At 48.1% G+C, this 26,349-nt stretch overlaps 1 protein-coding gene across 1 annotated transcript in view; it reads right to left on the bottom strand.

The window, feature by feature from the left end:
• LOC124027243 (RNA-binding motif, single-stranded-interacting protein 3-like) overlaps positions 1-25,618 on the bottom strand; it is a gene marked incomplete at its 3' end in the record, with an annotated part of 30,226 nt that extends 4,608 nt beyond the window's left edge. The window contains exons 1-2 of the mRNA XM_046339705.1: positions 25,450-25,618; positions 15,574-15,632 (exon numbers count right to left, since the gene is read on the bottom strand). Coding sequence (XP_046195661.1) covers positions 15,574-15,632; positions 25,450-25,598 — 208 coding nt within the window. The remainder of the gene's footprint in view (positions 1-15,573; positions 15,633-25,449) is intronic.
• Positions 25,619-26,349: the final 731 nt, after the last annotated feature.

Genomic DNA, 26,349 nt, shown 5'->3' with positions numbered 1-26,349 from the left:
CAATCTCTATCTCTCAGTATCAGTCTCTAACTCAGTCTCTAACTCTCAGTCTCAGTCTCTAACTCAGTCTCTATCTCTCAGTATCAGTCTCTAACTCAGTCTCTAACTCAATCTCTAGCTCAGTCTATAACTCTCAGTCTCTAACTCAGTCTCTATCTCTCAGTCTCTTACTCTCAGTCTCTTACTCTCAGTCTCTTACTCTCAGTCTCTTACTCTCAGTCTCTTACTCTCAGTCTCTAAGTCAGTCTCTAACTCCATCTCTAACTCAATCTCTAGCTCGGTCTATAACTCTCAGTCTCTAACTCAGTCTCTATCTCTCAGTCTCTAACTCTCAGTCTCTAACTCTCGGTCTCTAACTCTCGGTCTCTAACTCCCAGTCTCTAAGTCAGTCTCTAACTCAATCTCTAGCTCGGTCTATAACTCTCAGTCTCTAACTCAGTCTCTATCTCTCAGCCTCTAACTCTCAGTCTCTAACTCTCAGTCTCTAACTCTCAGTCTCTAACTCTCAGTCTCTAACTCTCGGTCTCTAACTCTCGGTCTCAGTCTCTAACTCAGTCTCTATCTCTCAGTCTCTAGTATATCTCCATAGGACCACTTTAAGCCGTACACTCCACAGAGCTGGGCTTTACGGAAGTGGCCAGAAAAAAGCTGATGCTTAAAGAAAGAAATAAGCAAACATGCTTGGTGTTTGCCAAAAGGCATGTGGGAGACTCCCCAAACATATAGAAGAAGGTACTCTGGTCAGATGAGACTAAAATTGAGCTTTTCGGCCATCAAGGAAAACGTTATGTCTGGCACAAACCCAACACCTCTCATCAACCTGATAACACCATCCCCACAGTGAAGCATGTTGGTGGCGTCATCATGCTGTGGGGATGGCGCTAAATATAGGGAAATTCTTGAAGGAAACCAGTTTCTGTCTTCCAGACATTTGAGCCTGGGACGGAGGTTCACCTTCTAGCAGGACAATGACAAAAGCATACTTCTAAAGCAACACTCGGGTGGTTTAAGGGGAAACATTTAAATGTCTTGGAATGGCCTAGTCAAAGCCCAGACCTCATTCCAATTGCAAATCTGTGGTATGACTTGAAGATTGCTGCACACCAGCGGAACCCAACCAACTTGAAGGAGCTGGAGCAGTTTTTCCTTGAAGAATGGGCAAACATCCAAGTGGCTAGATGTGCCAAGCTTATAGAGACATACCCCAAGAGACTTGCAGCTCTAATGGTTGCAAAAGGTGTCTATACAAAGTATTGACTTTTGGGCGGTGAATAGTTTTGCACGCTCAAGTTTTTTGTTTAAAAAAAATGTATTTCTTGTTTGTTTCAGAATAAAACATATTTTGCATCTTCAAAGTTGTAGGCATGGTGTGTAAATCAAATGATACAACCCACCCCCCCCCAAAAAAAGTTTTAATTCCAGGTTGTAAGGCGACAAAATAGGGAAAAAACGAAGGGGGTGAATAGGGGGTGAATAGGGAGTGAATAGGGGTGAATAGGGGGTGAATAGGGAGTGAATAGGGGTGAATAGGGGGTGAATAGGGAGTGAATAGCTTCGCAAGCCACTGAACCTCTCAGTCTCTAACGCTCAGTCTCTCAGTCTCTAATGCTCAGTCTCTAACGCTCAGTCTCTCAGTCTCTAACGCTCAGTATCTCAGTCTCTAATGCTCAGTCTCTAATGCTCAGTCTCTAATGCTCAGTCTCTAACGCTCAGTCTCTAACGCTCAGTCTCTAACGCTCAGTCTCTAACGCTCAGTCTCTAACGCTCAGTCTCTAACGCTCAGTCTCTAACGCTCAGTCTCTAACGCTCAGTCTCTAACGCTCAGTCTAACGCTCAGTATCTCAGTCTCTAACGCTCAGTCTCTCAGTCTCTCAGTCTCTAACGCTCAGTCTAACGCTCAGTATCTCAGTCTCTAACGCTCAGTCTCTAATGCTCAGTCTCTAACGCTCAGTCTCTCAGTCTCTAACGCTCAGTATCTCAGTCTCTAACGCTCCGTCTCAGTCTCTAACGCTCAGTCTCTCAGTCTCTAACGCTCCGTCTCAGTCTCTAACGCTCAGTCTCTAACGCTCAGTATCTCAGTCTCTCAGTCTCTCAGTCTCTAACGCTCAGTATCTCAGTCTCTCAGTCTCTCAGTCTCTAACGCTCAGTATCTCAGTCTCTCAGTCTCTCAGTCTCTAACTCTCAGTCTCTCAGTCTCTATCCCTCAGTATCTCAGTCTCTCAGTCTCTAACGCTCAGTCTCTCAGTATCTCAGTCTCTCAGTCTCTAACGCTCTGTATCTCAGTCTCTCAGTCTCTCAGTCTCTATCCCTCAGTATCTCAGTCTCTCAGTCTCTAACGCTCAGTCTCTCAGTCTCTCAGTCTCTCAGTATCTCAGTCTCTCAGTCTCTAACGCTCTGTATCTCAGTCTCTCAGTCTCTAACGCTCAGTATCTCAGTCTCTAATGCTCAGTCTCTAACGCTCAGTATCTCAGTCTCTAATGCTCAGTCTCTACCGCTCAGTATCTCAGTCTCTACCGCTCAGTATCTCAGTCTCTAATGCTCAGTCTCTACCGCTCAGTCTCTACCGCTCAGTCTCTCAGTCTCTAATGCTCAGTCTCTACCGCTCAGTCTCTACCGCTCAGTCTCTCAGTCTCTAATGCTCAGTCTCTACCGCTCAGTCTCTCAGTCTCTAATGCTCAGTCTCTACCGCTCAGTCTCTCAGTCTCTAATGCTCAGTCTCTACCGCTCAGTCTCTCAGTCTCTAATGCTCAGTCTCTACCGCTCAGTCTCTACCGCTCAGTCTCTCAGTCTCTAATGCTCAGTCTCTACTGCTCAGTCTCTCAGTCTCTAATGCTCAGTCTCTACCGCTCAGTCTCTACCGCTCAGTCTCTCAGTCTCTAACGCTCAGTCTCTACAGCTCAGTCTCTACCGCTCAGTCTCTCAGTCTCTACCGCTCAGTCTCTACCGCTCAGTCTCTACCGCTCAGTCTCTCAGTCTCTAATGCTCAGTCTCTACTGCTCAGTCTCTCAGTCTCTAATGCTCAGTCTCTACCGCTCAGTCTCTACCGCTCAGTCTCTCAGTCTCTAACGCTCAGTCTCTACAGCTCAGTCTCTACCGCTCAGTCTCTCAGTCTCTACCGCTCAGTCTCTACCGCTCAGTCTCTCAGTCTCTACCGCTCAGTCTCTACCGCTCAGTCTCTCAGTCTCTAATGCTCAGTCTCTACCGCTCAGTCTCTACCGCTCAGTCTCTCAGTCTCTAATGCTCAGTCTCTACCGCTCAGTCTCTACCGCTCAGTCTCTCAGTCTCTAATGCTCAGTCTCTACCGCTCAGTCTCTCAGTCTCTAATGCTCAGTCTCTACCGCTCAGTCTCTACCGCTCAGTATCTCAGTCTCTACCGCTCAGTCTCTACCGCTCAGTCTCTCAGTCTCTACCGCTCAGTCTCTCAGTCTCTACCGCTCAGTCTCTCAGTCTCTAATGCTCAGTCTCTACCGCTCAGTCTCTACCGCTCAGTCTCTCAGTCTCTACCGCTCAGTCTCTACCGCTCAGTATCTCAGTCTCTACCGCTCAGTCTCTACCGCTCAGTCTCTCAGTCTCTACCGCTCAGTCTCTACCGCTCAGTCTCTCAGTCTCTACCGCTCAGTCTCTACCGCTCAGTCTCTCAGTCTCTACCGCTCAGTCTCTCAGTCTCTACCGCTCAGTCTCTCAGTCTCTACCGCTCAGTCTCTACCGCTCAGTCTCTCAGTCTCTACCGCTCAGTCTCTACCGCTCAGTCTCTCAGTCTCTACCGCTCAGTCTCTACCGCTCAGTCTCTACCGCTCAGTCTCTCAGTCTCTACCGCTCAGTCTCTCAGTCTCTACCGCTCAGTCTCTCAGTCTCTACCGCTCAGTCTCTACCGCTCAGTCTCTCAGTCTCTACCGCTCAGTCTCTACCGCTCAGTCTCTCAGTCTCTACCGCTCAGTCTCTACCGCTCAGTCTCTACCGCTCAGTCTCTCAGTCTCTAATGCTCAGTCTCTCAGTCTCTACCGCTCAGTCTCTACCGCTCAGTCTCTACCGCTCAGTCTCTCAGTCTCTAATGCTCAGTCTCTCAGTCTCTACCGCTCAGTCTCTCAGTCTCTACCGCTCAGTCTCTACCGCTCAGTCTCTACCGCTCAGTCTCTCAGTCTCTAATGCTCAGTCTCTCAGTCTCTACCGCTCAGTCTCTACCGCTCAGTCTCTCAGTCTCTACCGCTCAGTCTCTACCGCTCAGTCTCTCAGTCTCTAACGCTCAGTATCTCAGTCTCTACCGCTCAGTCTCTCAGTCTCTAATGCTCAGTCTCTCAATCTCTAACGCTCAGTCTCTCAGTCTCTAATGCTCAGTCTCTAACGCTCAGTATCTCAGTCTCTAACACTCAGTCTCTAACTCTCCGTCTCAGTCTCTCAGTCTCTAACGCTCAGTCTCTCAGTCTCTCAGTCTCTAACTCTCCATCTCAGTCTCTAACTCTGCGTCTCTATGGACTGGAGTGTGTTCGTCTATGAGGATGTGCTCTGGCCTGGAGTGTGTTCGTCTATGAGGATGTGCTCTGGCCTGGAGTGTGTTCGTCTATGAGGATGTGATCTGGCCTGGAGTGTGTTCGTCTATGAGGATGTGGTCTGGCCCGGAGTGTGTTCGTGTATAAGGATGTGGTCTGGCCTGGAGTGTGTTCGTCAAGTCGTTGACCCCATTGGCTGGCCATCCAAGAGTTCTACAGGAAGCGTTCCGGGGACAAAAGGTGAAGGTTGTTCAGATTGATGTCTATTTACAGCGTCCTGCCCAGTTTAACTGGGGAACAGGAGAGGGGTGGAGCACGGAACTGAGGACAGACATAACATGCTAGAGCCGTGTGTGTGTGTGTGTGTGTGTGTGTGTGTGTGTGTGTGTGTGTGTGTGTGTGTGTGTGTGTGTGTGTGTGTGTGTGTGTGTGTGTGTGTGTGTGTGTGTGTGTGTGTGTGTGTGTGTGTGTGTGTGTGTGTGTGTGTGTGTGTGTGTGTGTGTGTGTGTGTGTGTGTGTGTGTGTGTGTGTGTGAAATCATAGCCATGGAATTCAGTCATATGTCAAAGTGGGGAAAGAAATTCTACCATTTCTTAAAAAGTAAGGAATATTCCTCAATTAGATTAAGTATTCAGCTGTGATTCTTATTGGGTAAGACTAAGAGTTTAGAGAGAGAGAGAGAGAGAGAGAGAGAGAGAGAGAGAGAGAGAGAGAGAGAGAGAGAGAGACAGACAGAGACAGACAGAGAGACAGAGAGAGAGCGAGAGCGAGAGCGAGAGCGAGACAGAGAGAGAGAGAGAGAGAGAGAGAGAGAGAGAGAGAGACAGACAGAGAGACAGAGATAGAGAGAGAGAGAGAGAGAGAGAGAGAGAGAGAGAGAGAGAGAGAGAGAGAGAGAGAGAGAGAGACAGAGAGACAGAGAGACAGAGAGACAGAGAGACAGAGATAGAGAGAGAGAGAGAGAGAGAGAGAGAGAGAGAGGGAGACAGACAGAGAGACAGAGAGAGAGAGAGAGAGAGAGAGAGAGAGAGAGAGAGAGAGAGAGAGAGAGAGAGAGAGAGAGAGAGAGAGAGAGAGAGAGACAGACAGAGACAGACAGAGAGACAGACAGAGACAGACAGAGAGACAGAGAGACAGAGAGAGAGAGCGAGAGCGAGACAGAGAGAGAGAGAGAGAGAGAGAGAGAGAGAGAGAGAGAGAGAGAGAGAGAGAGAGAGAGACAGACAGACAGAGAGACAGAGAGAGAGAGAGAGAGAGAGAGAGAGAGAGAGAGAGAGAGAGAGAGAGAGAGAGAGAGAGACAGAGAGAGAGAGAGAGACAGAGATAGAGAGAGACAGAGAGACAGAGATAGAGAGAGAGAGCGATGGGGAGAGAGAGAATATTCCTCGATTAGATTCAATATTCAGCTGTGATTCTTATTGGGTAAGACTAAGAGCTTTGCATACCTGGAATATACAATATTTGCCCATTGTCATTTAAAACAAGTTCTCATGCAGATTTAAGTCAAAACTGTAACTCGGGCCAATTCGAAACATTCCCTGTCTTCTTGGTAAGAAACTCCAGTTTAGATTTGACCTTGTGTTTAAATGTATTGTCCTGCAGAAAGGTGAATTAATCTCCTAGTATCTGGTGTAAAAGCAGACTGAACCAGATTTATTGCAGTATTACTTTAGTTCCTTGTTGCAAACAGGATGCACGTATTGAAATATTTGTATTCTGAACAGGCTTCTGCCTTTCCACTCTGTGAATTAGGTTAGTATTGTAGAGTAAACACAATGTTGTTGATTTATCCTCAGTTCTTCTGATATCACAGCCATTTCACTAACTGCTTTAAAGTCACCATCGGCCTCATGGTGAAATCCCTGAGCGGTTTCCTTCCTCTCCGGCAACTGAGTTAGGAAGGATACCTGTATCTTTGTAGTGACTGGGTGTATTAATACACTATCTACTGAGTTAGGAAGGGATACCTGTATCTTTATTGTGACTGGGTGTATTGATACACCATCCAAGGTGTAATTAATAACTTCACCTCAGAGGGATATTCAGTGTCTGTTTTTGTTGTTGTTGTACCTATCTACCAATAGGTGCCCTTCTTTCCAAGGCATGTTTTTTCAATACAACCAGTCACTACAAAAGGTACTTACTGACTAAAGACATTTCATCTTTTCATTTTTTATTAATTTGTAAACATTTCTAAAAACATATAATTACACTTTGACATGATGGGGTATTTTGTGTAGAGACACAACGTCTCTATTTCCTTCATGCTGTAAGACAACAAAATGTGTAACAAGTCCAGAGGTGTGAATCCTTCCTGAAGACTCTGTATCTTCTATAATGACAGTCAGTGATACAACTCAGAGGTCAGTGATACAACTCAGAGGTCAGTGATACAACTCAGAGGTCAATGATACAACTCAGAGGTCAGTGATACAACTCAGAGGTCAGTGAATCCTTCCTGAAGACTCTGTATCTTCTATAATGACAGTCAGTGATACAAGTCAGAGGTCAGTGATACAACTCAGAGGTCAGTAATACAACTCAGAGGTCATTGATACAACTCAGAGGTCAGTGATACAACTCAGAGGTCAGAGGTCAGTGATACAACTCAGAGGTCAGTGATACAACTCAGAGGTCAGTGATACAACTTAGAGGTCAGTGATACAACTCAGAGGTCAGTGATACAACTCAGAGGTCAGTAATACAACTCAGAGGTCAGAGGTCAGTGACACAACTCAGTAATACAACTCAGAGGTCAGTGATACAACTCAGAGGTCAGTGATACATCTCAGAGGTCAGTAATACAACTCAGAGGTCAGATGTCAGTGATACAACTCAGAGGTCAGAGGTCAGTGACACAACTCAGTAATACAACTCAGAGGTCAGTGATACATCTCAGAGGTCAGATGTAAGTGATACAACTCAGAGGTCAGAGGTCAGTGACACAACTCAGTAATACAACTCAGAGGTCAGTAATACAACTCAGAGGTCAGTAATACAACTCAGAGGTCAGTAATACAACTCAGCGGTCAGATGTCAGTGATACAACTCAGAGGTCAGAGGTCAGTGATACAACTCAGAGGTCAGTGATACAACTCAGGGGTCAAAGGTCAGTGATACAACTCAGAGGTCAGTGATACAACTCAGAGGTCAGTGATACAACTCAAAGGTCAGTAATACAACTCAGAGGTCAGTAATACAACTCAGGGGTCAGATGTCAGTGATACAACTCAGAGGTCAGAGGTCAGTGACACAACTCAGAGGTCAGTAATACAACTCAGGGGTCAGATGTCAGTAATACAACTCAGAGGTCAGTGATACAACTCAGAGGTCAGTGATACAACTCAGAGGTCAGAGGTCAGTGACACAACTCAGAGGTCAGTAATACAACTCAGGGGTCAGATGTCAGTAATACAACTCAGAGGTCAGTGATACAACTCAGAGGTCAGAGGTCAGTGATACAACTCAGAGGTCAGTGATACAACTCAAAGGTCAGTAATACAACTCAGAGGTCAGTAATACAACTCAGGGGTCAGATGTCAGTGATACAACTCAGAGGTCAGAGGTCAGTGACACAACTCAGAGGTCAGTAATACAACTCAGAGGTCAGAGGTCAGTGATACAACTCAGAGGTCAGTGATACAACTCAGAGGTCAGTGAAGCCTGAACAACCTTTATTTTCCCTCCTCCACCCTTACCCCCTCCTCATCCACCCTTACACCCTCCTCCTTCACCCTTACCCCTCCTCCTCCACCCTTAACCCCTCCTCCTCCACCCTTACCCCTCCTCCACCCTTACCCCTCCTCCTCCTCCTCCCCTCCTCCTCCACCCTTACTCCCTCCTCCTCCACCCTTACCCCTCCTCCTCCACCCTTAACCCCTCCTCCTCCACCCTTACCCCTCCTCCTCCTCCTCCCCTCCTCCTCCACCCTTAACCCCTCCCCCTCGTCCACCCCTTACCCCTCCTCCTCCTCCACCTTATCCCTCCCCCCTCCTCCACCCTTATCGCCCTCATCCAACCCCATCCCCCGTTGCAGCCTAATCTCCAGAGTTCTGACAGTCTGGCGTGGGGCACATCATGGGCATGGAGAGGCTGTGTCCTAAATGCTACCCTATTCACTTTATAGTGTACTACTTTAGACCAGAGCCCATAGGAAATAGGGTACACTACTTTAGACCAGAGCCCATAGGAAATAGGGTACACTACTGTAGACCAGGGCCCATAGGAAATAGGGAACACTACTGTAGACCAGGGCCCATAGGAAATAGGGAACACTACTGTAGACCAGGGCCCATAGGGAAATAGGGAACACTACTGTAGACCAGGGCCCATAGGAAATAGGGAACACTACTGTAGACCAGGGCCCATAGGAAATAGGGAACACTACTGTAGACCAGGGCCCATAGGAAATAGGGAACACTACTGTAGACCAGGGCCCATAGGAAATAGGGTACACTACTGTAGACCAGGACCCATAGGAAATAGGGAACACTACTGTAGACCAGGGCCCATAGGAAATAGGGAACACTACTGTAGACCAGGGCCAATAGGGAAACCCTTAAGAACACAGCCAGGGAAGCATGGGATAGTGGGTGGGGAGGCTGTGTAGAGTAAAGGGAGGTTATCTCTGGGAAAATGAAGTCCTTTAAATACTTAGGTGGTTTATCTTGCCTCTCCCTCTCCCTCTCACCCTCTACCTCTCCCTCTCTCCCTCTCCCTCTCTCCCTCCCCTCCCACCCTCTCTCTCCCTCTCCCTCTCTCCCTCCCCTCCCACCCTCTCTCTCCCTCTCCCTCTCCCTCTCTCCCTCCCCTCCCACCCTCTCTCTCCCTCTCCCTCTCTCTCTCTCCCTCTCCCTCTCTCTCCCTCCCCCTCCCTCTCTCCCCCTCCCCTCCCCTCTCTCTCCCTCCATCTCTCTCCCTCCCTCTCTCCCCCTCTCCCTCTCTTCCCCTCTCCAATTAAGGTGCCACCAGACTCCTGTGGTGGCTATATTGATGAAAAACAGATTCCATGGGGATCGAATGAGAGGACCATTGTATAGATAGGGAATAAGCATGTAGGAACAGTCAGGCCACCCTACATGTAGGAACAGTCAGACCACCCTACATGCTACATATAGGAACAGTCAGACCACCCTACATGTAGGAACAGTCAGACCACCCTACATGTAGGAACAGTCAGGCCACCCTACATGTAGGAACAGTCAGACCACCCTACATGTAGGAACAGTCAGGCCCCCCTACATGTAGGAACGGTCAGACCACCCTACATGTAGGAACAGTCAGGCCCTACATGTAGGAACAGTCAGACCACCCTACATGTAGGAACAGTCAGGCCACCCTACATGTACGAACAGTCAGACCACCCTACATGTAGGAACAGTCAGGCCACCCTACATGTAGGAACAGTCAGACCACCCTACATATAGGAACAGTCAGACCACCCTACATGTAGGAACAGTCAGGCCACCCTACATGTACGAACAGTCAGACCACCCTACATGTAGGAACAGTCAGACCACTCTACATATAGGAACAGTCAGACCACCCTACATGTAGGAACAGTCAGGCCACCCTACATGTAGGAACAGTCAGACCACCCTACATGTAGGAACAGTCAGGCCACCCTACATGTAGGAACAGTCAGACCACCCTACATGTAGGAACAGTCAGGCCACCCTACATGTAGGAACAGTCAGACCACCCTACATGTAGGAACAGCCAGGCCACCCTACATGTAGGAACAGTCAGGCCACCCTACATGTAGGAACAGCCAGGCCACCCTACATGTAGGAACAGTCAGAACACCCTACATGTAGGAACAGTCAGACCACCCTACATGTAGGAACAGTCAGAACACCCTACATGTAGGAACAGTCAGGCCACCCTACATGTAGGAACAGTCAGACCACCCTACATGTAGGAACAGTCAGACCACCCTACATGTAGGAACAGTCAGGCCACCCTACATGTAGGAACAGTCAGACCACCCTACATGCTACATATAGGAACAGTCAGACCACCCTACATGTAGGAACAGTCAGACCACCCTACATGTAGGAACAGTCAGGCCCCCCTACATGTAGGAACAGTCAGACCACCCTACATGTAGGAACAGTCATGCCCTACATGTAGGAACAGTCAGACCACCCTACATGTAGGAACAGTCAGGCCACCCTACATGTACGAACAGTCAGACCACCCTACATGTAGGAACAGTCAGACCACCCTACATATAGGAACAGTCAGACCACCCTACATGTAGGAACAGTCAGGCCACCCTACATGTACGAACAGTCAGACCACCCTACATGTAGGAACAGTCAGGCCACCCTACATGTAGGAACAGTCAGACCACCCTACATATACGAACAGTCAGACCACCCTACATGTAGGAACAGTCAGGCCACCCTACATGTAGGAACAGTCAGACCACCCTACATGTAGGAACAGTCAGACCACCCTACATGTAGGAACAGTCAGGCCACCCTACATGTACGAACAGTCAGGCCACCCTACATGTAGGAACAGTCAGACCACCCTACATGTAGGAACAGCCAGGCCACCCTACATGTAGGAACAGTCAGGCCACCCTACATGTAGGAACAGCCAGGCCACCCTACATGTAGGAACAGTCAGACCACCCTACATGTAGGAACAGTCAGACCACCCTACATGTAGGAACAGTCAGACCACCCTACATGTAGGAACAGTCAGACCACCCTACATGTAGGAACAGTCAGACCACCCTACATATAGGAACAGCCAGGCCACCCTACATGTAGGAACAGTCAGGCCACCCTACATGTAGGAACAGCCAGGCCACCCTACATGTAGGAACAGTCAGAACACCCTACATGTAGGAACAGTCAGACCACCCTACATGTAGGAACAGTCAGAACACCCTACATGTAGGAACAGTCAGGCCACCCTACATGTAGGAACAGTCAGACCACCCTACATGTAGGAACAGTCAGACCACCCTACATGTAGGAACAGTCAGGCCACCCTACATGTAGGAACAGTCAGACCACCCTACATGCTACATATAGGAACAGTCAGACCACCCTACATGTAGGAACAGTCAGACCACCCTACATGTAGGAACAGTCAGGCCCCCCTACATGTAGGAACAGTCAGACCACCCTACATGTAGGAACAGTCATGCCCTACATGTAGGAACAGTCAGACCACCCTACATGTAGGAACAGTCAGGCCACCCTACATGTACGAACAGTCAGACCACCCTACATGTAGGAACAGTCAGACCACCCTACATATAGGAACAGTCAGACCACCCTACATGTAGGAACAGTCAGGCCACCCTACATGTACGAACAGTCAGACCACCCTACATGTAGGAACAGTCAGGCCACCCTACATGTAGGAACAGTCAGACCACCCTACATATAGGAACAGTCAGACCACCCTACATGTAGGAACAGTCAGGCCACCCTACATGTAGGAACAGTCAGACCACCCTACATGTAGGAACAGTCAGGCCACCCTACATGTAGGAACAGTCAGACCACCCTACATGTAGGAACAGTCAGGCCACCCTACATGTAGGAACAGTCAGACCACCCTACATGTAGGAACAGCCAGGCCACCCTACATGTAGGAACAGTCAGGCCACCCTACATGTAGGAACAGCCAGGCCACCCTACATGTAGGAACAGTCAGACCACCCTACATGTAGGAACAGTCAGACCACCCTACATGTAGGAACAGTCAGACCACCCTACATGTAGGAACAGTCAGAACACCCTACATGTAGGAACAGTCAGGCCACCCTACATGTAGGAACAGTCATGCCACCCTACATGTAGGAACAGTCAGGCCACCCTACATGTAGGAACAGTCAGGCCACCCTACATGCTACATATAGGAACAGTCATACCACCCTACATGTAGGAACAGTCAGACCACCCTACATGTAGGAACAGTCAGGCCACCCTACATGATGGAACAGTCAGGCCACCCTACATGTAGGAACAGTCAGGCCACCCTACATGTAGGAACAGTCAGGCCCTACATGTAGGAACAGTCAGGCCCTACATGTAGGAACAGTTAGGCCCTACATGTAGGAACAGTCAGGCCCTACATGTAGGAACAGTCAGGCCCTACATGTAGGAACAGTCAGGCCCTACATGTAGGAACAGTCAGGCCCTACATGTAGGAACAGTCAGGCCACCCTACATGTAGGAACAGTCAGGCCCTACATGTCTCTTGTACACATGGAGCCCTTCTAGGCTCCTGTGCTGTACAGCTCCTGGGTCTGCACTCCTCACACACAGACAGACACACACACAGGAGAGGCTCTCAGCAGAATGTGTAGGAAGAGGAATTATTTGCTTCTGTTTCTCTCTCTGTGTGTGTTTCCTGAAAAGAGGGAGAGGCTGTCTGCTAATTCATCAGTTTCAAGGGTTCCCCTCCCTCCCTCCGGTCCCACAATCCCTCTCCTCCCTCCCTCACTCACACTTTTTCTCTCTCTCTCTCTTCCCCTCTCACCCTCGCTCTCATAATTTCCCTCTACCTTCCTCTCCCTCTCTCGTCCCTCCTGCTCTTTCCTTCCTCCCTCTCTTCCTCAGACTATTTTTACTGTCCCCGTTAGGAGGGTCGGGGGGGCAGAGCTCGTCTTGCCGATGCCAACTCTTCAGTCCCTCTAACACTCATCCTGTCCTGTAGAATACTCCAACCATCTAGCTGACACTCATCCTGTAGAATACTCCAACCATCTAGCTAACACTCATCCTGTAGAATACTCCAACCATCTAGCCGACACTCATCCTGTAGAATACTCCAACCATCTAGCTGACACTCATCCTGTCCTGTAGAATACTCCAACCTTATAGCTGACACTCATCCTGTAGAACACTCCAACCATCTAGCTAACACTCATCCTGTAGAATACTCCAACCATCTAGCTGACACTCATCCTGTCCTGTAGAATACTCCAACCTTATAGCTGACACTCATCCTGTAGAATACTCCAACCATCTAGCTGACACTCATCCTGTCCTGTAGAATACTCCAACCATCTAGCTAACACTCATCCTGTAGAATACTCCAACCATCTAGCTGACACTCATCCTGTCCTGTAGAATACTCCAACCATCTAGCTAACACTCATCCTGTAGAATACTCCAACCATCTAGCTGACACTCATCCTGTAGAATACTCCAACTATCTAGCTAACACTCATCCTGTAGAATACTCCAACCATCTAGCTAACACTCATCCTGTAGAATACTCCAACCTTATAGCTGACACTCATCCTGTCCTGTAGAATACTCCAACCATCTAGCTAACACTCATCCTGTAGAATACTCCAACCTTATAGCTGACACTCATCCTATCCTGTAGAATACTCCAACCATCTAGCTAGCACTCATCCTGTCCTGTAGAATACTCCAACCATCTAGCTAGCACTCATCCTGTCCTGTAGAATACTCCAACCATCTAGCTAACACTCATCCTGTCCTGTAGAATACTCCAACCATCTAGCCGACACTCATCCTGTCCTGTAGAATACTCCAACCATCTAGCTGACACTCATCCTGTAGAATACTCCAACCATCTAGCTGACACTCATCCTGTAGAATACTCCAACCATCTAGCTAACACTCATCCTGTAGAATACTCCAACCATCTAGCTGACACTCATCCTGTCCTGTAGAATACTCCAACCATCTAGCTGACACTCATCCTGTCCTGTAGAATAATCCAACCTTGTAGCTGACACTCATCCTGTAGAATACTCCAACCATCTAGCTAACACTCATCCTGTAGAATACTCCAACCATCTAGCTGACACTCATCCTGTAGAATACTCCAACGATCTAGCTAACACTCATCCTGTAGAATACTCCAACCATCTAGCTAACACTCATCCTGTAGAATACCCCAACCATCTAGCTGACACTCATCCTGTAGAATACTCCAACCATCTAGCTAACACTCATCCTGTCCTGTAGAATACTCCAACCATCTAGCTGACACTCATCCTGTCCTGTAGAATACTCCAACCATCTAGCTGACACTCATCCTGTAGAATACTCCAACCATCTAGCTGACACTCATCCTGTAGAATACTCCAACCATCTAGCTGACACTCATCCTGTAGAATACTCCAACCATCTAGCTGACACTCATCCTGTCCTGTAGAATACTCCAACCATCTAGCTGACACTCATCCTGTCCTGTAGAATACTCCAACCATCTAGCTGACACTCATCCTGTAGAATACTCCAACCATCTAGCTAACACTCATCCTGTCCTGTAGAATACTCCAACCATCTAGCTGACACTCATCCTGTCCTGTAGAATACTCCCACCATCTAGCTGACACTCATCCTGTAGAAATACCTCTAGCACACCATCTAGCTGACACTCATCCTGTAGAATACTCCAACCATCTAGCTGACACTCATCCTGTAGAATACTCCAACCATATAGCTGACACTCATCCTGTAGAATACTCCAACCATCTAGCTGACACTCATCCTGTAGAATACTCCAACCATCTAGCTGACACTCATCCTGTAGAATACTCCAACCATCTAGCTAACACTCATCCTGTAGAATACTCCAACCATCTAGCTGACACTCATCCCATTGTAGAGAGGACTACTGGAAACACTTAGCATTTCTAAAAAGACGACAATAATAATTCCATATCCCAACCTAAAAAATATGCCGCCTGTTTGACTAAACTCTCAAACAATCATGTCAACAAGCATGTCCTGTTGGAAACACTTCCAGACTCCCCCAGACACTCATAGTGCAGTGTTATAGATTTGTAGTACCAGCTGTGTGTGTGTGTGTGTGTGTGTGTGTGTGTGTGTGTGTGTGTGTGTGTGTGTGTGTGTGTGTGTGTGTGTGTGTGTGTGTGTGTGTGTGTGTGTGTGTGTGTGTGTGTGTGTGTGTGTGTGTGTGTGTGTGTGTGTGTGTGTGTGTGTGTGTGTGTGTGTGTGTGTGTGTGTGTGTGTGTGTGTGTAAACACAAGGTGCTATAATATTGATTGCTTCATCTAAACACTAAACATGATCAATGTGGATCTGAGTGTTATATGGGGATTCCAGCGTACCTTTGCATTGATTAGTGTTCTTGTCCAGTATGGCCTTGGTTGACACTATTTTCCCATATCTGTAAAACACAACAGAACAACTGGTGAGCACTTCTTACATAAGTCTCTGCAGAATTCTCAGAGAGAGAGAGAGAGAGAGAGAGAGAGAGAGAGAGAGAGAGAGAGAGAGAGAGAGAGAGAGAGAGAGAGAGAGAGAGAGAGAGAGAGAGAGAGAGAGAGAGAGAGAGAGAGAGAGAGAGAGAGAGAGAGAGAGAGAGGGGGAGTGAGAGGAGAGAGAGGGAGAGAGACTCTATATTACCTGGACGGAGGCGTTTAATAAAGGAGGGATCATTTGTTCTGTTGCCGTAAGGAGAACACATCCATCACAGTATTATACTGCAACACTATATATATATATATACTGCTAATGTAACACTGTAATGGCAGATCAGTCATCTGACTACGGTTTTTAAATCAAACTCGGGAAGGAGGGCGGGCAGAAGTCATGGAGGGAGGGAGGGCAGCAGTCAGGGAAGGAGGGAGGGAGGGCGGGCAGGAATCAGGGAGGGAGGATGGGAGGGCAGGAGGGAGGAGGGAGGGACAGAGGGAGGGAGGGAGGGCGGGCAGAAGTCAGGGAGGGGGGGAGGGCAGCAGTCAGGGAAGGAGGGAGGGAGGGCGGGCAGAAGGAAGGAGGGCGGGCAGAGTCAGGAGGGAGGGAGGGAGGGAGGGAGGGAGGGAGGGAGGGAGGGAGGGAGGGAGGGAGGGAGGGAGGGAGGGAGGGAGGGAGGGAGGGAGGGAGGGAGGGAGGGAGGGTAAAATATGTTTAGAAATGTTAGCATGGTAAGCAGGGAGATATTAATTCGACCAAGATCTGTGAATGTTTTCATGCTACAATCATGTTTAAATTATTATACAGACACAATTCATGACCCAGATTGTTCACAAGTTGTCTTAGATTCAGTAATAAAAAACAAAAGTTGTTTTTTGTTGGTAAATATTTCATAACTGGCCCAAGAGATCATTGTTTTTATACATTTTCCAGCCTGACCTTCCAGTGGCAGGATGTGGGTGTTCCATGCTGTAATGCTGCTGCTGTGTTCATTTCTCTACTGAATACTGCCTGGCTGTAAACAGAGAGTTGACCTCAGAGCCTAAACCAAATGGACTTCAGATAATACAGCAGAAATATAACATCACACAACACAATCATCTGCTAGTCTCTCAATCCTTCTGTCTATTACAGGAACAGTCAGGCCACCCTACAACACACAACACAGTCATCTGCTAGTCTCTCAATCCTTCTGTCTATTACAGGAACAGTCAGGCCACCCTACAACACACAACACAGTCATCTGCTAGTGTCTCAATCCTTCTGTCTATTACAGGAACAGTCAGGCCACCCTACAACACACAACACAGTCATCTGCTAGTCTCTCAATCCTTCTGTCTATTACAGGAACAGTCAGGCCACCCTACAACACACAACACAGTCATCTGCTAGTCTCTCAATCATTCTGTCTATTACAGGAACAGTCAGGCCACCCTACAACACACAACACAGTCATCTGCTAGTCTCTCAATCCTTCTGTCTATTACACCATCTACCCATCTATTCCTCTCTTTCTCTCCCTCTCTCTCTCTGTTTGTGTTAGTCTCTCTCTCTCCCCCTCTCTCTCTCTCTCCCTCTCTCTCTGTTTGTGTTAGTCTCTCTCTCTCCCCCTCTCTCTCTCTCTCCCTTTCTCTCTGTTTGTGTAAGTCTCTCTCTCTCTCTCTCTCTCTCTCTCTCTCTCTCTCTCTTCTCTCTCTCTCCCTCAACACACAACTCAGTCTCTCTAGTGTCTCTCCTCTCTCTCTCTCTCAGGAACTCAGGCTCTCCCTCAACTCTCTCTCTGTTTGTGTTAGTCTCTCTCCTCTCTGTCTCCCTCTCTCTCTCTCCCTCCCTATCTCTCTGTTTGTGCTAAGTCTCTCTCTCTCTCTCTCTCTCTCTCTCTCTCTCTCTCTCTCTCTCTCTCTCTCTCTCTCTCTCTCTCTCTCCTCTCTGTCTATCTCTCTCTCTCTCTCTCTCTCTCCCTCTCTCTCTGTTTGTGTTAGTCTCTCTCTCTCTCAGGTCTATTACAGGAACTCTCCCTCTCTCTCTCTGTTTGTGTTAGTCTCTCTCTCTCCCTCTCCCTCTCCCTCTCTCTCTGGAACAGTCAGTCTCTCTCTCTCTCTCCCTCTCCCTCTCTCTCTCTGTTTGTGTTAGTCTCTCTCTCTCTCTCCCTCTCTGTTTGTGTTAGTCTCTCTCTCTCTCTCCCTCTCTCTCTCTGTTTGTGTTAGTCTCTCTCTCTCTCTCTCTCTCTCTCTCTCCCTCTCTCTCTCTCTCTCTCTCCCTCTCCCTCTCCCTCTGTTTGTGTTAGTCTCTCTCTCTCTCTCCTCCCTCTCCCTCTCTCTCTCTGTGTTAGTCTCTCTCTCTCTCTCCCTCTCCCTCTCTCTCTCTGTGTTAGTCTCTCTCTCTCTCTCCCTCTCTCTCTCTGTTTGTGTTAGTCTCTCTCTCTCTCTCTCTCTCTCTCTCTCTCTCTCTCTCTCTCTCTCCCTCTCCCTCTCCCTCTGTTTGTGTTAGTCTCTCTCTCTCTCTCTCCCTCTCCCTCTCTCTCTCTGTGTTAGTCTCTCTCTCTCTCTCCCTCTCCCTCTCTCTCTCTGTGTTAGTCTCTCTCTCTCTCTCCCTCTCTCTCTCTGTTTGTGTTAGTCTCTCTCTCTCTCTCTCTCTCTCTCTCTCTCTCTCTCTCTCTCTCTCTCTCTCTCTCTCTCTCTCTCTCTCTCTCTCTCTCTCTCTCTCTCTCTCTCTCTCTCTCTCTCTCTCTCTCTCTCTCTCTCTCTCTCCCTCTCTCTCTGTTTGTGTTAGTCTCTCTCTCTCTCTCTCCCTCTCCCTCTCTCTCTCTGTGTTAGTCTCTCTCTCTCTCTCTCCCTCTCCCTCTCTCTCTCTGTGTTAGTCTCTCTCTCTCTCTCTCCCTCTCCCTCTCTCTCTCTGTGTTAGTCTCTCTCTCTCTCTCTCTCTCTGTTTGTGTTCTCTCTCTCTCTCTCTCCCTCTCTCTCTCTTTGTGTTCTCTCTCTCCTCTCTCTCTCTCTCTGTTTGTGTTAGTCTCTCTCTCTCTCTCTCTCTCTCTGTTTGTGTTAGTCTCTCTCTCTCTCTCTCTCTCTCTCTCTCTCTCTGTTCTGTCTCTGTTTGTGTTAGTCTCTCTCTCTCTCTCTCTCTCTCTCTCTCTCTCTCTGTGTTAGTCTCTCTCTCTCTCTCTCCCTCTCCCTCTCTCTCTCTGTGTTAGTCTCTCTCTCTCTCTCCCTCTCCCTCTCTCTCTCTGTGTTAGTCTCTCCTGGGACCAGCCTCTCCCTCTCTCTCTCTGTGTTAGTCTCTCTCTCTCTGGGACCAGCCTCTCTCTCTAGAAAGGACCTGGGACCAGCCAGGGAGACGAGGGACTCTCCCTGGGACCTCTCGAGGGACTACGGGAGTCTCTCTCTCCTGGGACCAGCCTCTCTCTCTCTGTGGACCAGCCTCTCTCTCTCTGTGACCAGCCTCTCTCCCTCTCTCTCTCTGTTTGTGTTACTCTGTTTGGACCAGCCAGGGAGTCGAGGGACTATGGGACTAGAAAGGACCTGGGACCAGCCTCTCTACGAGGGACCAGCCTCTCTCGAGGGACTCTCTAGGACTAGAAAGGACCTGGGACCAGCCAGGGAGACGAGGGACTACGGGACTAGAAGGACCTGGGACCTGGGACCAGCCAGGGAGACGAGGGACTACGGGACTAGAAAGGACCTGGGACCAGCCAGGGAGACGAGGGACTACGGGACTAGAAAGGACCTGGGACCAGCCAGGGAGACGAGGGACTACGGGACTAGAAAGGACCTGGGACCAGCCAGGGAAACGATGGACTACGGGACTAGAAAGGACCTGGGACCAGCCAGGGAGACCACGAGGGACTACGGGCACTGGCGTAACGCATTTTCTCTACCGATTGCTGTCCATGGTGCTGAAATCGCGACATGTCTATGCGACTGTATGCCTTTCGAATCAATGATAGGCTACCTGGCGCCAAGGCTTAGCATTGATTTAGCTAAATGGATAAATGTTTATTGACTGTTGAATGTTTATGTTTATTGATTGTTTCATTATGCAATGTACTATCTCTAGCCTGGATAGAATACCAGTCTATTGCAAAAAAAATACAGTATGTTTTGATATTGTTTCATGATGCATTAATCAAACCCTTGTTTTGATAAACATTAATCAAATAGCCAAACAATGAGGAAGCAAGTAGTCAGCTTGAAGATAAATCCAGACACTATTTCTTGTTGAACTCAGCAGGGTTTTTGTCTGGCTAAAAGCCTACACAATGAACTGCAGTATTCAAGGTGAATTCAATTAAATCCAACTTGAGAGACTCCCCTGGTGTCCTGAAGTCCTTTTTTTTGTGTGCAAATGTTTTCACCAAGGCTTTGTGGTCCAGACTAGGCCTGGACGTCCAGGTTGTGGGCCTGACTGTTTTCACCAAGGCTTTGTGGTCCAGACTGTGGGCCTGACTGTTTTCACCAAGACCTGGATGTCCAGGTTGGGGGCCTGACTGTTTTCACCAAGGTTTTGAGGTCCAGACTGTGGGCCTGACTGTTTTCACCAAGGCCTGAGGTCAGACGTTGGGGGCCTGACTGTTTTCACCAAGGCTTTGAAGTCCAGGTTGTGGGCCTGACTGTTTTCACCAAGGCTTTGAGGTCCAGACTGTGGGCCTGACTGTTTTCACCAAGGCCTAGAAGTCCAGGTTGAGGGCCTGACTGTTTTCACCAAGGCTTTGAGGTCCAGACTGTGGGCCTGACTGTTTTCACCAAGGCTTTGAGGTCCAGGTTGTCGGCCTGACTGTTTTCACCAAGGCTTTGAGGTCCAGACTGTGGGCCTGACTGTTTTCACCAAGGCTTTGAGGTCCAGGTTGTCGGCCTGACTGTTTTCTATACTGACTTTCGCAAACCCAGACCGTCTTTCCAGACATTATACATTAGATGCCCATTGCACTGGACACGATTTAAAAGTGGTCTGGAATGATACATACCAACAAATACCAGAGAGATAAGGGACCAACGTATACCAGAGAGATAAGGGACCAACGTTTACCAGAGAGATAAGGGACCAACGTTTACCAGAGTAATAAGGGACCAACTACCAGAGAGATTTTACCAGAGAGATAAGGGACCAACTATACCAGAGAGATAAAGGACCGGCGTTTACCAGAGAGATAAGGGACCAACGTTTTATACCAGAGAGATAAGGGACCAACGTTTACCAGAGAGATAAGGGACCAACGTTTACCAGAGAGATAAGGGACCAATGTATACCAGAGACTAAGGGACCAACGAATACCTGATATAAGGGACCAACGTTTACCAGAGAGATAAGGACGAATACCAGAGATAAGGGACCAACGTTTACCAGAGAGATAAGGGACTGTTGATATTCAACCACAGAACTCATATGCTGGTTCACCACTATCAACAAAATCCCAAAACACTTTTTCTTTTGTTTGTTGTTCAAAGCCCTCAATAAAATGTTTTTGTTTTGATAATCTGATTGCATCTGGACATGTATTGTCTGTCCATTATCCAGACGACCTGTCCCCAGAGCTTCCTTAGTCTTCCAGTATCCAAACCTGTCCCCAGATAAGGTTCAATACCGTTTCTGTCCAGTATCCAGACGACCTGTTCCCAGAGCTTCCTGTACGGTTCATCTCTTCCTGTAGCGTTCTGTCCAGTATCCAGACGACCTGTCCCCAGAGCTTCCTGTACGTTTTCATCTCTTCCAGCGTTCTGTCCAATCCAACGACCTGTTCCCAGAGCTTCCTGACGGTTCATCTCTCCCGTACCGTGTCTGTCCAGACAGGACCTGTCCCCAGATGGACCCCTGGAACGTGTTGAAAGTATCCAGACGACCTGTTCCCAGAGCTTCCTGTACGGTTCATCTCTTCCTGTGCGTGTCTGACCAGTATCCAGAGGAGAGGTTCTGGAAAGGTTCATCTCTTCCTGTACCGTGTCTGTCCAGGAGACGACCTGTTCCCAGGGCTTCCTGGGTTCATCTAGGGCCGGCTGTCCAGTATCCTGACTGGGCTTCCTGTACGGTTCATCTCTTCCTGTAACGTGTCTGTCCAGTATCCAGGCGACCTGTTCCCAGAGCTTCCTGTACGGTTCATCTCTTCCTGTAGCGTGTCTGTCCAGTATACAGACGACCTGTCCCCAGAGCTTCCTGTACGGTTAATCTCTTCAGCAATTAAGGAGAACGAGAAACTCAATGAAAGATATTCTAGAACTGCTCATTTGAAGCCCTCCTCCCTTCCGCCCAGTTTCCCTGCGTTGCTATGGTAATCCCGCTGTTTTTTTACCATCCTGTAACTGTCTCTTCTGCTGAGTAGGTGGTTTTTCTAAATAAAACTATAACGACCTGAAGCATTCGACTCTCGGTCTGATATGTTCGTTCGAACACTGAGTCAACGCCGGTCATTTCACCGGCGCATAGCCTTGACCCCATATCATACCTTCAATCCATATGTTTTGTCTTGTTCATTTTTTACCCTTCCTGATCTAACCCTTAGCTTCCTAGTACAAATGGAAATAAAATATGTTTAGGGAATTACTTTTTGGAGGGTTACTGTCAAAAGGAGTTATTACATTTAAAAACATTTAAAAACAAATCGATGATGTCATGGACCCCAAAGCAGCCCGCCATGCGGTTCGTCGGTGAGGAAGGTTCTGGAAAGGAACTGGCGGTGGGAACAAGTGGATGGGATAGGGCTGGCTGGCTGACTGGGAGGGGTGTCTCCTCTCTTCTCTACACAGGAAAAGGAGGGGTGACAGAGAGAGGTCAAGAACACAGCTATGATAACATACGCAGCATGAACCATTACACACAGCCTACGACCCACTCAGTATGAATTATAACATGGCTTCACAGAGCCTACTACCCACATGGCTTCACAGAGCCATACCCACATGGCTTCACAGAGCCTACTACCCACTCAGTATAAACCATAACATGGCTTCACAGATCCTACTACCCACTCAGTATAAACCATAACATGGCTTCACAGAGCCTACTACCCAATCAGTATAAACCATAACATGGCATCACAGAGATACGACCCACTCAGTATAAACCATAACATGGCATCACAGAGCCTACGACCCACTCAGTATAAACCATAACATGGCTACACAGATCCTACTACCCACTCAGTATAAACCATAACATGGCTTCACAGAGCCTACTACCCACACAGAAAACACCTACACACATCATAGCTGCTACGTAGTATCATAGCTGCTACGTAGTATCATAGCTGCTAGTTCACAGAGAGATGGAGGAGGAAACACCAACAGACTGAGTCAGGCTACGTAGTATCATCTATAGCTGCTACGTAGTATCATAGCTGCTAGTTCACAGAGTGATGGAGGAGGAAACACCAACACACTGAGTCAGGCTACGTAGTATCATAGCTGCTATGTAGTATCATAGCTGCTACGTAGTATCATAGCTGCTAGTTCACAGAGAGATGGAGGAGGAAACACCAACACACCGAGTCAGGCTACGTAGTATCATAGCTGTGACATTTACTCCTGAGGTGCTGACTTGCTGCACCCTCGACAACCACTGTGATTATTATTATTGGACCATGCTGGTCATTTCTGAACATTTGTTCTGTTATAATCTCCACCCGGCAGCCAGAAGAGGACTGGCCACCCCTCATAGCCTGGTTCCTCTCTAGGTTTATAATCTCCACCCGGCACAGCCAGAAGAGGACTGGTCACCCCACAGAGTCTGGTTCCTCTCTAGGTTTATAATCTCCACCCAGCACAGCCAGAAGAGGACTGGTCACCCCACAGAGTCTGGTTCCTCTCTAGGTTTATAATCTCCACCCGGCACAGCCAGAAGAGGACTGGTCACCCCACATAGTCCTAGCCACCGTGCTTCTACACCTGCGTTGCTTGCTGTTTGGGGTTTTAGGCTGGGTTTCTGTATAACACTTTGAGATATCAGCTGATCTACGAAGGGCTATATAAATACATTAGATTTGATTTTGTATTTACAGTTTGAGATGTTCGTGAAACAGTGTTGTTTGATGACCGTAAGTCGCTCTGGATAAGAGCGTCTGCTAAATGACTTAAATGTAAATGTAAATATAAAACGCTTCTAGCCTCTTCATATTAAGGGTATCTGTTGTTTTTATACTTGTCTTACTACTCGAAAGTTGTTTAAAAAAAAAAAAAAACAACTCCTGTAGCTTAGTTTTTCAAATTGGCATGTTTTGTTTCTAAGTGTCTGCTCAAGGGTGAAGGTTTCATTGAGTTGTGAGATAGTACCTTTGCACATATAACACACTGTGGCTGAGTGCGCCTCTTCGATGGTCCAACGTCCCTGTCTGTTGTTCGGTGCTTTCCCGGGTAAGGGGCAGTAGCTTGGTGCTTTCCGGGTAAGGGGCAGTAGCTTGGTGCTTTCCCGGGTAAGGGGCAGTAGCTTGGTGCTTTCCCGGGTAAGGGGCAGTAGTTTGGTGCTTTCCCGGGTAAGGGACAGTAGCTTGGTGCTTTCCCGGGTAAGGGGCAGTAGTTTGGTGCTTTCCCGGGTAAGGGGCAGTAGCTTGGTGCTTTCCCGGGTAAGGGGCAGTAGCTTAAGGGGCAGTGCTTTGCCCGGGTAAGGGGCAGTAGCTTGGTGCTTTCCCGGGTAAGGGGCAGTAGTTTGGTGCTTTCCCGGGTAAGGGACAGTAGCTTGGTGCTTTCCCGGGTAAGGGGCAGTAGTTTGGTGCTTTCCCGGGTAAGGGGCAGTAGTTTGGTGCTTTCCCAGGTAAAGGGCAGTAGCTTGGGGCTTTCCCGGGTGAGGGGGCAGTAGCTTGAGGCTTTCCCGGGTAAGGGGCAGTAGCCTGGGGCTTTCCCGGGTAAGGGAACAGTAGCTTGGTGCTTTCCTTGGTAAGGGGGCAGTAACTTGGGGCTTTCCTGGATAAGGGGCAGTAGCTTGGTGCTTTCCATGGTAAGGGGCAGTAGTTTGGTGCTTTCCCGGGTAAGGGGACAGTAGCTTGGTGCTTTCCCGGGTAAGGGGGCAGTAGTTTGGTGCTTTCCCAGTTAAAGGGCAGTATCTTGGGGCTTTCCCGGTAAGGGGCAGTAGCTTGGGGCTTTCCCGGTTAAGGGGACAGTAGCTTGGTGCTTTCCTTGGTAAGGGGGCAGTAGCTTGGGGCTTTCCGGTGAGGGGCAGTAGCTTGGGGCTTTCCGGGTAAGGGGTGTTAGCTCTTCGGCTGCATCAGATTCACACCTGTCAGTGTCCATGCTAGCTGGGCTAACAACAAATGTAGAATTACTGATGCCAGCATTGGATGTGCTCGCGGACGCAGAACAACTTGTGTGGTCGACAGGTGCAGGTGTAGTACTGCTGGTAGTAGCAGTATGATGTCCTACTAGTAGTAGCAGTATAATGTCCTAGCAGAGAGTAACGGTTAATGTGATTGGATGTTCATTATTTGACTAGGCCACCTGTATTTGATATTTTGATGTTTTTTCGCTGAACACTAGATGGTTGAATTGTATTTTTGGCAGTGAAACAAGGCTACTCCTGCGAGGAGAAAAACCCAAACGTAAAGCCCCGTTGGAAAATATAAATGGACTGTTTTTTGATTTATATATATATGTTTAAATACATTTTTTTTGGCATAACCCCGACTGCATTGCGCATACCCCTGCCTACCCCAGTTTGGGAACACCTTCATCTACACTGATTGATGTGGAATTAACAGGTGACATCAATAAGCGATCATAGCTCTCACCTGGATTCACCTGTTTAGTCCAGTCAGTGGTGGTAGTAAAGTAATGATATGTCCAGTTCACTAATAGAGTGAAATCTCCACTTACGGTTGACATAGTTTGATGAGGTCCTGGTCACTGGTCCCAGAGGGCAGTCCTCTGATGTACAGGTTAGTTTGACTGAGCTGCTCCATACTACAGCCTCCTCCTCCTCCTCTGTGGTGACTGTTGTTAGGGATGGGACTGGGAGGGACCATGGTGGACGGGGGAGGGGCATAGGACTGCTAAGAGAGAGAGACAGAGACAGAGAGCGAGAGACAGAAAGAGAGAGACAGAGAGACAGAGAGAGACAGAGAGGCAGAGAGACAGAGAGAGAGAGAGAGAGAGACAGAGAGCGAGAGACAGAAAGAGAGAGACAGAGAGACAGAGAGAGACAGAGAGGCAGAGAGACAGAGAGAGACAGAGAGACAGAGAGAGAGAGAGAGACAGAGAGAGAGAGACAGAGAGAGAGAGAGAGAGAGAGAGAGAGAGAGAGAGAGAGAGACAGGAAGAGAGAGAGACAGAGAGAGAGAGAGAGAGAGAGAGAGAGAGAGAGAGAGAGAGAGAGAGAGAGAGAGAGAGAGAGAGAGAGAGAGAGAGAGAGAGAGAGAGAGAGAGAGAGAGAGAGAGAGAGATGGTGATTACAATACAGAATAATACACAGTAACATATAACAGGGGCAGCAGGCAGCGTAGTGGTTAGAGCGTTGGGCCAGTAACCAAAAGGTCACTGCAGTCCTCCAAACGCCGGCTTCGAGGGCATTACCAACATGTTCAAATAATATCAAATAATAATATTCAAATAATAATTATATTCAAATAATAATATTCCAATAAATCTAAATAATAATATTCAAATAATAATTATTGACATATTTTATTAAAACTGTTCTTTTAATGAATTTTGTCTTACTATTTCATCAATATAGTCCCGACACAAATCTAGGGTTGCTACCCAAGCTGGCTGCTC

Source organism: Oncorhynchus gorbuscha, unplaced genomic scaffold (genome assembly GCF_021184085.1).
Source record: "Oncorhynchus gorbuscha isolate QuinsamMale2020 ecotype Even-year unplaced genomic scaffold, OgorEven_v1.0 Un_scaffold_3032, whole genome shotgun sequence".
Taxonomy (NCBI): Eukaryota; Metazoa; Chordata; class Actinopteri; order Salmoniformes; family Salmonidae; genus Oncorhynchus; species Oncorhynchus gorbuscha.
Note: the sequence above shows the minus strand (reverse complement) of the source record. Positions and strands in the feature narration are given on the sequence as shown.